Source organism: Chiloscyllium plagiosum, unplaced genomic scaffold (assembly GCF_037043375.1).
Source record: "Chiloscyllium plagiosum isolate Xiang-an unplaced genomic scaffold, Cpla_swu_hap1 HiC_scaffold_9, whole genome shotgun sequence".
Classification (NCBI taxonomy): Eukaryota; Metazoa; Chordata; class Chondrichthyes; order Orectolobiformes; family Hemiscylliidae; genus Chiloscyllium; species Chiloscyllium plagiosum.
The window spans coordinates 3,203,976-3,219,399 of NW_028270147.1; the positions used below are offsets into that span (position 1 = coordinate 3,203,976).

General features: G+C 44.8%; 1 protein-coding gene across 5 annotated transcripts in view; it reads right to left on the reverse strand.

The window, feature by feature from the left end:
* The window catches only part of slc44a5b (solute carrier family 44 member 5b), a 290,000-nt gene that overhangs the window by 37,444 nt on the left and 237,132 nt on the right, over positions 1-15,424 (reverse strand). For all 5 annotated transcript variants that reach the window (XM_043698569.2, XM_043698570.2, XM_043698572.2 and 2 more), the window contains 5 exons: positions 14,367-14,498; positions 8,370-8,469; positions 5,444-5,536; positions 4,575-4,662; positions 2,095-2,357 (listed from right to left, as the gene is read on the reverse strand). In XM_043698569.2, the coding sequence (XP_043554504.1) occupies positions 2,095-2,357; positions 4,575-4,662; positions 5,444-5,536; positions 8,370-8,469; positions 14,367-14,498 (676 nt within the window). The remainder of the gene's footprint in view (positions 1-2,094; positions 2,358-4,574; positions 4,663-5,443; positions 5,537-8,369; positions 8,470-14,366; positions 14,499-15,424) is intronic.

Genomic DNA, 15,424 nt, shown 5'->3' on the forward strand with positions numbered 1-15,424 from the left:
CGGTGACCAGAACTAAAAATCACACAACACCAGGTTATAGTCCAACAGGTTTAATTGGAAGCACACTAGCTTTCAGAGCGACGCTCCTTCATCAGGTGATAGTGACTATCAGTCGCTCCGAAAGCTAGTGCTTCCAATTAAACCTGTTAGACTATAACCTGGTGTTGTGTGCTTTTTAACTTTGTACACCCCAGTCCAACACCGGCATCTCCAAATCGTGACCAGAACTGTATGCAATACTCTAAGTGCAGCCGCACCTGAGTTTTGTACAGCTGCCAACATGACTTCATGGCTCCGAAAGTCAATCCCTCTACCAATAAAAGCTAACCCATCATGTGCCTTCTTAACAACCCTATCAACCTGGGTATCAACTTATACGGATCTATGTACCTGGACACCGAGATCACTCTGCGCATCCACACTACCAAGAATCTTACCATTAGCCCAGTATTCTGTATTCCTGTTACTCCTTGCAAAGTGAATCACCTCACAATTTTCCACATTAAACTCCACTTGCCACCTCTCAGCCCAGCTCTGCAGCTTATCTCTGCCCCTCTGTAACCTGCAACATCCTTCAATACTGTCCACAACTTCACCAATCTTAGTGTCATCCACAAATTTACTAACCTATCCTTTTATTTGATTAGATTAGATTAGATTAGATTACTTTACAGTGTGGAAACAGGCCCTTCGGCCCAACAAGTCCACACTGACCCGCCGAAGCGCAAACCACCCATACCCCTACATTTACCTCTTACCTAACACTACGGACAACTTAGCATGGCCAATTCACCTGACCTGCACATCTTTGGACTGTGGGAGGAAACCGGAGCACCCGGAGGAAACCCACGCAGACACGGGGAGAATGTGCAAACTCCACACAGTCGGTCGCCTGAGGCGGGAATTGAACCCGGGTCTCTGGCGCTGTGAGGCAGCAGTGCTAACCACTGTGCCACCGTGCCGCCCACAATTCAGGTCATTTATAAAAATGACAAACAGCAGTGACCCTAAAACAGACCCCTGCGGTACAGCACTAGTAACTGAACTTCAGGATGAACATTTCCCATCAACCACCACCATCTGTCTTCTTACAGCTAGCCAATTTCTGATCCAAACCACTAAATCACCCTCAATCCCATGCCTCTGTATTTTGTGCAATAGCCTATCATGGGGAACCTCATCAAATGCCTTACTGAAATATAGGACAGATATCAGAGGTAGGTTCTTTACTCAGAGCATAGTGGGGGCATGGAATGCCCTGCCTGCAACAGTAGTAGACTCAGCAATGTTAAGGGCATTTAAATGGTCATTGGATAAACATATGGATGAGAATGGAATAGTGTAGGTTAGATAAGCTTCAGATTGGTTTCACAGGTCGGCGCAACATCAAGGGCCCAAGGGCCTGTACTGAGCTGTAATGTTCTATGCTTTAACACCACCCCCTGCAAGTTCCCTTCCAAGCCACTTACCATTCTGTCTTGGAAATATATCACTGTTCGTTCACTGCCACTGGCCAAAATCCTGGAATTCCCTCCCTAAGGGCATTGTGGGTCAATCCACAGCAGATGGATTGCAGCAGTTCAAGAAGGCAGTTCACTGCCACCTTCTCAAGGGGCAACTAGGGACGGGTAATAAATGCTGGCCCAGCCAGTGACACCCATGTCCCATGAATGAACAAAAATAAGTAGATATTTAGGAGGGTGAGGCAATATGCAAAGCAAATCTCACCCTGTTAAGTTGCAAAGGGCTTTGATTTCTCTCTCATCTTTCACAATCTAAACACACCCACAAGTATTTTACAGCCATTGATGCATTTTAAAATGGAGTCCCTGTGTAATGTATACACGCATCGCAGTCATGTTCGCCTGATAAGCTGTGGGTTATGATGTTAGTGAAGGGATAAATACTACCCAGAACACTGGGATAATCCTCACTGCTTTGTTTGTAATAGTGGCTTGGGATCTTTGTGTGTGCACCTGAGATGACAAATAGGCGCTGGCTGTGTATCGCTGGGCTGGCGTGTTTGCTGGATTGTAATAGTTTGTATTTAATTTTAGAAGCTGGCTGTTGAACTGAGGACTTTGATGATCTTACCTCAGGGAACGACCGAACGCAGCAAGCAAAGGGAAGGCTGGTATGTCAGCTGGTTTCTTAAATGCCCAGTAATAGGAAGCGAAGGCACCTGCCAATGTGCACTGCCCCAGCGCAATGGCAAAGTTCACCAGCCACAAAAAGACAAAGAGGTTGCAGATCTGAAGGATGAAGATGTACTTGTGGTAAACACTCTCTCCACCATAGAAAGCGAAGGCACATTGAGCACCTGGGCACAACTTGGTGACATTGCTGGTGTTAAATACCTGTCAGGGAAAGAAAGGTCACAGGTCAGCAGTGTGGGTGGCTGGCTAGGTCAGGACAGTTTTACATAGCTCACTGCCACTGATCCTTCCCCTGACTTTGGCAAAAGCAACATCCTGCAGATGCTGGAAATCTGAAACAAACACAGAGAATGCTGAAGAAACTCAGTAAGCCTGGCAGCGTCTGTGAAGAGAGAAACAGAGTTATCATTTCAAGTGAAGATGACTCTTCTTTGGAAGAGGTGAAGAGGAAGAATTATATCAGGCTCCAAAAGTTAACTCTGTCTCTCTCTTTCTCTCTCCACGGATGGTGCCAGACCTGCACAGCTTCTCTAGCAATTTCTGCTTTTCTTTGCCTTCTGTCTTTGCTTTGCCCTGAACCTATGTAGTGATTACTGGATCCATCACCGTGGAATACCTACACGAGAGGTCTGTTCAGAGATACCAAGAGAGTCAATTCATGACAGTAGTAATTACAGGGACACTGCTCAGGGAGAATGAGCAGGACTGCATGGAGTTGGTCCATATCCATCTGCTCCCTCCAAAAGCTCCACACCCCCCCCACTCTGTGTGTGATGTCAGGAGAATGGATGGAGCCAATGTAATATGAACATTAGCCCTTTCAGAACCATGACCTTATACATCAATCAGGTTACACATCAGGCTTAGAAAATAAGTTTATTCATTTCATTGCCCAATCAGCAAAGCCGATCTGTCCCTAATTGCCCCTGGAGGGGGGGTGTTGCACAGCTCTCTTTCTCTTTAATCTAATGGTAGTGGGTTTGATACAAATGGGTGTCTCACTCAGTCCCCTCAGAGGGCAGTTCTTGGTTTGCCATATTGGCGTGCGACTGAAGTCAGGTACAGCACCTGACCAGCTAAAGGATAGCAGACTTCCCTCTTTAAAGGACATTATTGAACCAGTTGTGTTCCTAAGACAGCTGACTGCTTTCACAGTCATCCCAGACATTTTATGAAACGGAATTCTAATTCTCAAACTGACCTGGGAACTGGGCTCGAGATGATAACACTGCAGTGCCTGACGGAAATTGCTGTGTTTAATCTGGGGCGGGGTGGGGGGGGTTGGTATGAGGGGAATTGTGGACAGGGAATGAAGTTGGGTGCCTCGTTCTAGTGAACTGGCAGCACTTTGGGTATTGTCGTGGGTGCTACCCGGCAGAATGTGGACACGCTTTCTCTTCCTCTTACCCAGGCTAACATCCAACTGGACTAACTGTATGGTGGCCTGCCCATCAGTGTAACACCCAGTGTCACACAAACGTAGTCCACTAGAGAGAGAGAGAGAGAGAGAGAGAGAGGGAGAGAGAGAAGAGGAGGAGGAGGGGTGAGTTTCCTCGGTGATTTATTTATTCTTGTATGCGACATCAATAATGTTCGCAAAGATGCCGACACAAGGAAGACTGCAGAGGTTAAAAGTAAAGATGGTAAAAGAGAGAAACATCATCTGTTTTATGATGGCACAGCAAAACTGGAGGAAATGACTGATGGGCATCTGGGGACAGGTTTCCCTGGAGAGAGCATCAAACTGTGATTTTGTACAGATCTTTAGAATCATTAGGTGTTGGTATTGGTCCAGTATTGAGAGAGGAATAGTCTCCAGTGGCAGAAGTGGAGGAGCCAGATTTAAACTCATTGCCAACATCTCTAGGAGCGGGATGAAGGATTTCTTTTTCCAAGTGAGTTGTTATGATCTGGAAGGTGCTTCCTGAAAGGACGATGGGAGCAGATTCAAGAATAACCTTCAAAAGGGAACCAGAAATGAAGTTCCAAAACATTAAAAACAGGAGCAGGAGTAGGCCATTCGGCCCTTCGAGCCTCCTCCACCGTTCAATAGGATCATGGTCGATCATCCAAGTCAGTCTTGTTTGTGCTTTCTCCCCCTTACCCTTTGATCCCTTCAGTCTGAAGAATTTTAGCCATAAGAACTCCTGAATATGTAGGTAGGTGAAATTGAAAAGCTGGACTCAGTAGGTAGCGGAGACGAAGCTATCAACTTCTCACAAAAACCCACCTGGTTTATTCAGGCCCCATCAAGAGAAAAACCCTGTCACCCCTTACCCGGCCAAGGCAATATGTGACTCCAGTCCCACACTAACATGGTTGACTTTAAATTTGTCTGGAGAGACTCTCATGTTGTATGAACTGGAATCTCGGCCTCGCCCCATCCCGTTCCCAATATGGGACAAACCGATTAATTACCTCAGGATTGCACGTTCTATTTGCATATATACAATGACCCCGATTGGTCATGATTTTGTACACAGCTTCACCGGACGTTGACAGGAATCTGGACAGTTCATGTTAAAAAGTGTATCAATAGTTTTTAATTGTTCATGTCCCAAAATTCTAACAAAACTTTAAAGCATAATACAACTCTGACAGATAAATTCAGCAAAGGATAGAATCTTCCAGCACAGAAAAATGCCATTTAACCCATCATTCCTGTGCTGACCCTTTGACAGATCCAATTATTCTAACTTACCTACTCTTTCCCCACAGAACTGCAAATGTTCCATTTCCTGCATTTTTCCGATTCCCTGTGTGAAAGTTCTGATTGAATCTGCTCCCACCGCCCTTTCAGGCAGCACCTTCCAGATCCCAACAACTCACTGTGTAAAACAGTCCCCCTCATCTCCCCCGTCTGGGGCTTTTCCCCGATCCCCTTCAATCTGTCTCCATCTGCTCCCTCACCCTCCTGCCCCGGAAACACTGTCTCCTGATTTACTCAATCAAACTCTCTCCATGATTTTGAACATCTCGGTTAAACCCCCCAAAACCTCCTCTGCTCTAAGGAGAACAATCCCAGCTTCTCCAATCTCTCTATCGTTCAAGTCCCTGATCCCACCCTGGTATATCTCCTCGGCTTTTTCTCTCTCTGAAATACTCAGAGTTTGCTTGAGCTATTTTAAGAAAAGATGACATCTTTTGCTGCTTCACTTTCTTTGAAACCTGAAACTGTTACCAGACCATTTGAGCTGAGGTTTGACTGTAAGGATCTGAGATTTAGTCTTCAGTGTTTATTACATGATATGAGATCAGTTGCGACATAGTGTATTCTAAAAGGATACATTGCTGTGATAGCCCAATAGGAAATACAGACAGCAAGGAGCAGGAAGGTGATAATTGGGTAGAATAAAGTGGACATGATGTATCCTATGGCCCTGGTGACAAAAACAAACAGTTACAATGTAGAAACTACCACATGACTCAATAGAAATTAGATTGTAATTAAAGTGTTAACATATAAGATTACATTAGACCACATTTGGAGTATTGTGTGCAGTTTCGGTCACCATTCTATCAGAAGCACGTGGAAGCTTTGGGGAAAGTGCAGAGAAGGTTCACCAAGATGTTGCCTGGTCTCGAGGGCATTGACTCTGAGGAAAGGTTAAAAAGACTAGGATTGTTTTCACTGGCTGTGGCTGAAAGGAGACCTGATAAAGGTCCACAACATTATGAGATGTATAGATAGGGTGGATAGTCAGAGCTTTCTCCTCAGGGTTAAAGTTTCAATTACAAGGGGACACAGGTTCAAGGTGAGAGGGAGAATGTTTAAGGGAGATGTGCGAGGGAAGTTTATCACGCCTGGAACACATTGCCAGAGGAAGTGGTAGATGCAGATACATTGGCGACATGTAAGAGGTATCTGGATAATTACATGAGTAGGGAGGGAATAGAGGGATACTGACCGAATAAGGACAGAAGGTTTGTTTTTTAGTTTAGTTTGGGCATGGTGATCAGCACAGGCTTGGAGGGCCGAAGGGCCTGTTCCTGTGCTGGGATTCTCATTTATTCTCTTTGTTTTTGTACATCAATGATTTTAGAATAACATTACATTTACAGCACAGTAGCGGTCCAAGCAGCTTTTCTGGTATTCATTTTCATGAGGCCTCCTGTGTCCTGACCTCATCCTATCCCTAAATCTTTCGTTCATGTCTCCCTCATGTCTTCATGCAGGTAATCTTCCCATAATTCCACATTCTCTTTCATTCTCAACTGGAATTATTTAGTGAGTCTCTTATGTTGATGGATAAATTGACCTGGATTTTTAAATCGATATTCAGAAGTCAAGTCTACTTTTTAGCACAGGTTCAGGTTTGAAATGGCACATTAATTGTGAGGTTCTAATTGCTCGATGGGTTGACACAAGTTTGGAGCTAATTGAGGGACACATTAGGGTATGATGGACAGTGATGTTACAATACACAGCCAGAAGTCACATAACACCAGGTTATAGTCCAACAGGTTTATTTGAAATCACAAGCTTTCTGAGTGCTGCTCCTTTGTCAGTCATTAGCACTTCCCCTGATGAAGCAGCAGCACGCCGAAAGCTTGTGATTTCAAATGAATCTGTTGGACTATAACATGGTGTCATGTGACTTCTGACTTTGTCCACCCCAGTCCAATACCGGCACCTCCACATCACAATACACAGCAGTGTAACACTGGGGTATTGAGAGGGTTATACTAGGATTTAATAAACAGTTAGGATACAGCGGAGGTTCAGTTGGGAGGCTGTTGGTGAACATCAGCTGTCATGGTGGCAGGTACTGAAGGGTAAATGAGTTTAGAGTATGATAGAGTCATATGTTAGGATATCTTGCCTGGGATTGGGTTGTGGGGATTGTAATCAACTATATCTGGAATAAGATTATATTTTAACTCCAAAATTATGTAAATGAGGAATTGTTTCCTTTGGCAATAAGAATGAAAACAAAGCAGCTTATTTAATCAGTGAGAGGTTGCAGAGGGATCTGGGTGTCCTAGTGCATGAATCATAAAGAGTCAGTCCACAGGTACAGCAAGCAATTAGAAAAACTCATAGCATTTTGTCAATTATCACAAGGAAATGTGAATACAAGGTTAGGGTGTTTATGCCTCAGTTATACAGGGCACTGCTGAGTCCACATCTGAAGTACTGTGTACCATCCTGGTCATCGTATTTAATTACAGACAATTTTGGTTCCTTTACCTGAGGAGGCATGTAGTTGTATTGGAGGTAGTTCAGAGGAGGGTCACTGGATTGTTTACAGGGATAGAGGATTTGTCCCTATGAAGAGAGATTGAGCAATTTAGGCTGATACTCTCTAGAGTTTAGAAGAATGAGTGGAAATCTAATCAAGATAATAAAGGGGATTGACAGAGTAGACGTGGAGGAGAAGTTTCCCCATGTCAGGGAATCTAGAATGAGAGGCCATAGCTTTACTGCAAGGGGTCGCAGATTTAAAAGAGAGATGAGGAGGAATTACTTCTCTCAAAGGGCCATGAATCTGTGAAATTCATTCCTCCAGATCACAGTGGATTCTAGGATATTGATTAAATTTAAGGAGGAGACAGACAGATTTTTAATTCATAACAGGTTGAAGGGTTAAGGAGAGCATGCAGGAAAGTGAAGCTGAAGTTGAGGTGAGATTTTGAATGGTGGAGCAGGTCCAAAGGGCTGAATGGCTCCCTCCTGCTCCTAGTTCTTAATTCCTTGATGATGTTATGTAAGTGCCTTGGAAACAGCTCACTCTGAAGCAGTAGGTTGGCTTATGAGGAAAGGCTAGACTTGTGTCCTGCTGGAGATTAGGACAGAACGAGGGGACACTATTGAAACACAAGCTTTTGAGGGGGCCTTGGTGGGTGTATGTGGGGAGGATATTTCCTCTTGTAGGAGAATCTAGAACCAGCGTCACTGTTTAAAAAGAAGGGGTTGTCTAGCTAAGACAGCGAAGAAGAAATGTATATTAATCAGGTCAACCATGATGCTGCTGGATGACAGAATAGGCTCAAGGGGCTGATGTGTTGTCCAGCTCCTACTTTGTATTGAGTTCATTCAGATCGGGTTTGGAAAGAACCTTGTAACCGCACTTCACAAGATTTCAGATATCAGGGGTTGGGGGTGTTAAGCTAGCACACATTGTAACTGGCAATGTTTTTGAGATCATGAAAAACATTCCAGAATAAACCCACACCATCTCAGTTCCTCAAACAATATTAGAGGCCACTTACTTGCTCCCTTCCCTGAGCAGTGCAATTGCAATACAGATTCTTTTCCGTAGGAAAATCAACATCAGAATGATGATCACTTCAATAATGCAGAGAAAGATCACTAGAAAACATCAAAGGCCATGTGTTAAAAAAATACAAAGAACTATAAAAGTATGGATTTGAATAGAGCTGTCACTGAGACTGCAGTTATACTGCAATCCATCTCCCAGGTGAGTGTGCACAAGGATCACAGTGAACATTCATTCTTGGAGGCTAATATTTGGTGTTTGGAGAATTTAACTTTCATATTTACTCTCTGTTATGCTGAAAACACACTGGCAGTTGACTGAGCTCCTGTTACATTGTGGGGTTTGGAAAACTCAGCATCAAATGAGCCTGTTTGGTCAGGGGTCTCACAGCTGGAGATCTGTACACTGTGGAGTAAAGGACCTCAGATCCAGGATCTGACAGCCAGCTGTCTGCCCTATTGCAGTGGCCCCCTCAAGGTTAGCTGTCCCATATGTCTAGTGGAGATGATGGACATCCTCAGGAAATTGTTGACTCCTGTAAAACCTTGGTCATTGGAAGATAATGATCAATCTCCAGGACACTATTGTGCAGCACAGAAGGGAAGTCATGAAATTGATCTTCATTCTCCATGCACACGGGCAACAGCAAATCCCAGCTACAGCCAATACTGCATTTCATTGAAACTCTGATACGTTCTCCTGTAACCACTGCATCATAACGCAATCCTTACAATGCATCATAACTCAACACTCCTGAAACATTGTAGCTCAATTCTCCCAAACTCCCAAAGAACCCTAATGCAAACATGCCATTTTGGTTTCGGATAACCTCTCAGTACACCATAAACACCATAACCCACACAACACACCATAACCCAACACACTGTAACCCAACACCCACTACACACCGTAACCCAACACCCACAATACACCGTAATCCAACACCCACAACACACCGTAACCCAACATCCACAACACACGGTAACCCAACACCCACAATACACCGTAACCCAACACCCACAATACACTGTAACCCAACACCCATAATACACCGTAACCCAACACCCACAACACACCGTAATCCAACACCCACAACACACCGTAACCCAACATCCACAACACACGGTAACCCAACACCCAAAACACACCGTAACCCAACACCCACAATACACTGTAATCCAACACCCACAACACACTGTAACGCAACACACTGTAACCCAACACCCACAACACACCGTAACCCAACACCCACAATACACCGTAACCCAACACCCACAATACACTGTAACCCAACACCCACAATACACGTAACCCAACACCCACAACACACCGTAACCCAACACCCACAATACACCGTAACCCAACACCCACAATACACTGTAACCCAACACCCACAATACACTGTAACCCAACACCCACAACACACCGTAACCCAACTCACTGTAACCCAACACCCACAACACACTGTAACCCAACACCCAAAACACACCGTAACCCAACACCCACAACACACCGTAACCCAACACCCACAATACACCGTAACCCAACACCCACAATACACTGTAACCCAACACCCAAAACACACCGTAACCCAACACCCACAACACACCGTAACCCAACTCACTGTAACCCAACACCCACAACACACTGTAACCCAACACCCACAACACACTGTAACCCAACACCCACAATACACTGTAACCCAACACCCACAATACACCATAACCCAACACCCACAATACACTGTAACCCAACACCCACAACACACCATAACCCAACACCCACAACACACCATATCCCAACACCCACAACACACTGTAACTCAACACCCACAACACACCATAACCCAACTCCCACAATACACTGTAACCCAACATCCACAACACACTGTAACTCAACACCCACAATACACTGTAACCCAACACCCACAATACACCGTAACCCAACACCCACAACACACCGTAACCCAACACCCACAATACACTGTAACCCAACACCCACAACACACCGTAACCCAACACCCACAACACACTGTAACCCAACACCCACAATACACCATAACCCTACACCCACAATACACTGTAACCCAACACCCACAACACACCGTAACCCAACACCCACAACACACCGTATCCCAACACCCACAACACACTGTAACCCAACACCCACAACACACCATAACCCAACTCCCACAATACACTGTAACCCAACACCCACGACACACTGTAACTCAACACCCACAACACACTGTAACCCAACACCCACAACGCACCGTAACCCAACACCCACAACACACCGTAACCCAACACCCACAATACACGTAACCCAACACCCACAATACACCGTAACCCAACAACCACAACACACCGTAACCCAACACCCACAACACACTGTAACTCAACACCCACAACACACTGTAACCCAACACCCAAAACACACTGTAACCCAACACCCACAACACATTGTAGCCCAACACCCACAATACACCATAACCCAACACCCACAATACACTGTAACCCAACACCCACAACACACCGTAACCCAACACCCACAACACACCGTATCCCAACACCCACAACACACTGTAACCCAACACCCACAACGCACCGTAACCCAACACCCACAACACACCGTAACCCAACACCCACAATACACGTAACCCAACACCCACAATACACCATAACCCAACAACCACAACACACCGTAACCCAACACCCACAACACACTGTAACTCAACACCCACAACACACTGTAACCCAACACCCAAAACACACTGTAACCCAACACCCACAACACATTGTAGCCCAACACCCACAATACACCATAACCCAACACCCACAATACACTGTAACCCAACACCCACAACACACCGTAACCCAACACCCACAACACACCGTATCCCAACACCCACAACACACTGTAACCCAACACCCACAACACACCGTAACCCAACACCCACAACACACTGTAACTCAACACCCGCAACACACTGTAACCCAACACCCAAAACACACTGTAACCCAACACCCACAACACACTGTAACCCAACACCCACAATACACTGTAACCCAACACCCACAACACACTGTAACCCAACACCCACAACACACCGTAACCCAACACCCACATCACATTGAAACCCAACACCCACAACAAACCGTAACACAACACCCACATCACGCTGTAACTCACTGCTCCTCACTGTCTGAACTGCTGTGCTTCTCCAGCACCACTAACCCAACACCCACAACACACTGTAACCCAACACCCACAACACACTGTAACCCAACACCCACAACACACCGTAACCCAACACCCACAACACACTGTAACCCAACACCCACAATACACTGTAACCCAACACCCACAATACACTGTAACTCAATACCCACAACGCACCATAACCCAACACCCACAACACACTATAAGCCAACACCCACAACACACCGTAACCCAACACCCACAACACACCGTATCCCAACACCCACAACATACTGTAACCCAACACCCACAGCACACTGTAACCCAACATTCACAACACACCATAATCCAACACCCACAACACACTATAACCCCGCACTCATAGTACACTGTAACCCAACACCCACAGCACACCGTAACCCAACACCCACAACACACTGTAACTCAAAACCCACAACACACTGTAACTCAACACCCACAACACACCGTAACTCAACACCCACAACACACCGTAACCCAACACCCACAATACACTGTAACCCAACACCCACAACACACTGTAACTCAAAACCCACAACACACTGTAACTCAACACCCACAACACACCGTAACTCAACACCCACAACACACCGTAACCCAACACCCACAACACACTGTAACGCAACACCCACAAAAGCACTGTAACCCAATACCCACAACATATTGTAACCCAACAACCACAATATACCATAACCCAACACCCACAACACACTGTAATCCAACACTCACAGTACACTGTAACTCAACACCTACAACACACTGTAACCCAACACCCACAACACACCGTAACCCAACACCCACCTCACACCATACCTCAACATCCACAATACTGTAGCTCAATACCCACAATACACTGTAACCCAACACCCACAACACACTGTAACGAAATACCCATAACACAGTGTAACCAAACACCCACAATACACCCAAATGCAACACCATTCACAATTCAATGTAACTCAATCTTCCCAATCTATCTCCAGAAGCCTCCCAATGTTTTATAAAATAACCCTGGTCATACAATCCCTCAACACATCAAAACTCAATCCTCCCAATATATCACAATATCAGGTGTATCTTTGGATTGTTCATTCTAAATGAATATAGAACAAAGAACATAGAGCAGTACAACACAGTACAGGCCCTTCAACCCTCAATGTTGTGCTGGCCTTTTATCCTACTCTAAGATCAGACTAACCTACATACCCTTCATTTCACTATCATCCATGTGCCTATCCGAGAGTCGCTTAAATGTCCCTAATGTCTCTGACTCTACTATCACCGCTGGCAGTGCATTCCACACACCCACCACTCTCTGTGTAAAGAACTTAGCTCTGACATCTCCCCTAAATGTTTTTCCAATCATCTTAAAATTATACCCTTTCATGACAGCTATGTCCATCCAGGGAAAAAGACTCTGGCTATCCACTTTATCTATGGCTCTTATCATCTTGTACACCTCTATCAAGTCACCTCTCATTCTTCTTTGCTCCAATGAGAAAAGACCTAGCTCCCTCAAACTTTCTTCATAAGACATGCCCTCCAGTCCAGGCAGCATCCTGGTAAATCTCCTCCGTACCCTTTCCAAAGTTTCCACATTTTTTCTATAAAGAGGCAACCAGAACTGAACACAATATTCCAAGTGTGGTCTAACCAGGGTTCTATAGAGCTGCAGCATAACTTCGTGACTCTTAAACTCAATCCCCTGGCGAATAAAAACCAACACACCAAATGCATTCTTAACAATCCTATCAACTTGGGTGGTAACTTTGAGGGATCTATGAATGTGGATCCCAAAATCCCTCTGTTCCTCTTGTCAAACGTCTTGCCAAAATCCATATACACCACATCCACTGCTCTATCTTCATCAATGTGCTTTGTCACATCATCAAAGAACTCAATAAGGCTTGTGAGGCATGACCTGCTCCTCACAAAGACATGCTGACTATCTCTAATCAAACCATGGTTTTCCAAGTAAGACAAAGCCTGTATCTCAGAATCCTCTCCAATAATTTGCCCATCACTGATGTAAGACTGACTGTCTGTAATTCCCAGGATTATCCCTATTCCCTTTCTTGAACAAGGGAATAACATTAGCCACCCTCCAATCATCTGGCACTATTCCAGTGGAGATTGAGCACACAAAGATCATCACCAAAGGCACAGCAATCTCTTCCCTCCCTTCTTTGACCATAAAATATAGGAACATGAGTAGGCGATTCAGCCCCTTAAACCCGCTCTGCCATTCAATAGGATTGTGGTTGGTCTGACATTCTTCACGTCCACTTTCCTGCCCTTTCCCCTAATCCTTGATTCCCCATATGCTCAAGAAACACAATAAAACAGAACCTCGAAATGGACTGCAGCTTAACCCCAGCAATACATCATAACTCAACCTGATCCATATGTCTTAATGTAACTTCCAACACATTGTCATCTAACTCTTCCAATACATCTTAGCCTGTCCTCTAAAGACATTGTAACTCAACCTTCCAGCTGGTCCGAAAGTAACTGAACAATATTACCATAATAAAACACCCCGATATGTTATAACTCAATTTCCCAATACATACTGATGTTTTCTCCCAGCATAGCACAGCTCATCTCTCCAACATCCCACAGTTTAACACCCATTTTGTGTTTTTTACGTAGACCCGTTTCAACTTTCTAATTTTCTCCTAAATGGGAATGACATCACGCTGATGTTAAATCTCACGATGTAAAATCCTGAAAATGATGGAAGACTTACTAAAGGCGAGCCATGTCTGCCTGAGCTGCAGATACACCCTGAAGTCCATTTGGAAACCAATGTCGGAGATTGAGATGTCACTGCCAGGTTTACCCTTCAGACTGCTGTACTCCCAGTAACAGTGCCAGATCCCTAAATCAGGGGGAAAGAGAGGATTAAAACCAATTCATTTATTCAAATCCACGGAACTAAGTGATCTTCTCCTCATCTGCTGACTCTATGGTGATTGGTCGACCACTTATTTTGTGAAGAAGACACCGCTCAGTGACATTCAATGGAAGTACAGAGAGGGTTTGTCCAGAGGGCCCAGTGGTGAAGGTGGGCTGTGTAGAGGCCTGACCTGTCCTGAACCTCTTTAGCAATGACCACTTGATCCAAGCTTTAAATTAATGACAGGGAAAATCACTGAGGGACTCTGAAAGCTCACTATGTATTATAATGGGCAGTAGGTCGCATTCACCCTGCATTGTGCTCACTGAGTAATAGTGGTGCCTGGTCTGACAATGCCTTGATTGTAAAACTCACATACTTGCTTTTCAAATCCTTTTATGGTCTCATCATCACTGTTCCCTCCCCCAGTCTTTCTATGTTCCTCTTGTTTTAGCCTCCTAAGCGTCCTGGATTTGAATTGTACCTCCGCTGGCCAGGCCTCCAGCTGCCTGTGGGCCCTAAACTCTGGAATCCCCACCCGAGACCTCTCTGCCCCTCTCCATCCTCCCTCCCAAAAACTTTAACCAATTTTTAATCAGTTGCTCTAATGTCTTCTTCAACTCTTTCAGGTAAATTTTGTTCTGATCATCACCGTGATAAAGCAAGCTGAGATCCTTTAAATGCCCTTCAGACTGCTGCAGATAAAACATCATTGAGATGCTTCAAGATACAACATAAATGCAAGTTGTTTTAATGTAAGACTATTGTATTCTTAATTGTTGACCAATATTTAATGAACCCAAAATGATAAGATGAGCCGGGCCAATTGCAGCAACTGGACCCTCATCTCATGTACACACTGAAGTAGTGTCTGTGTTGATACATACCTTCTCAAATGGCAACTGGAG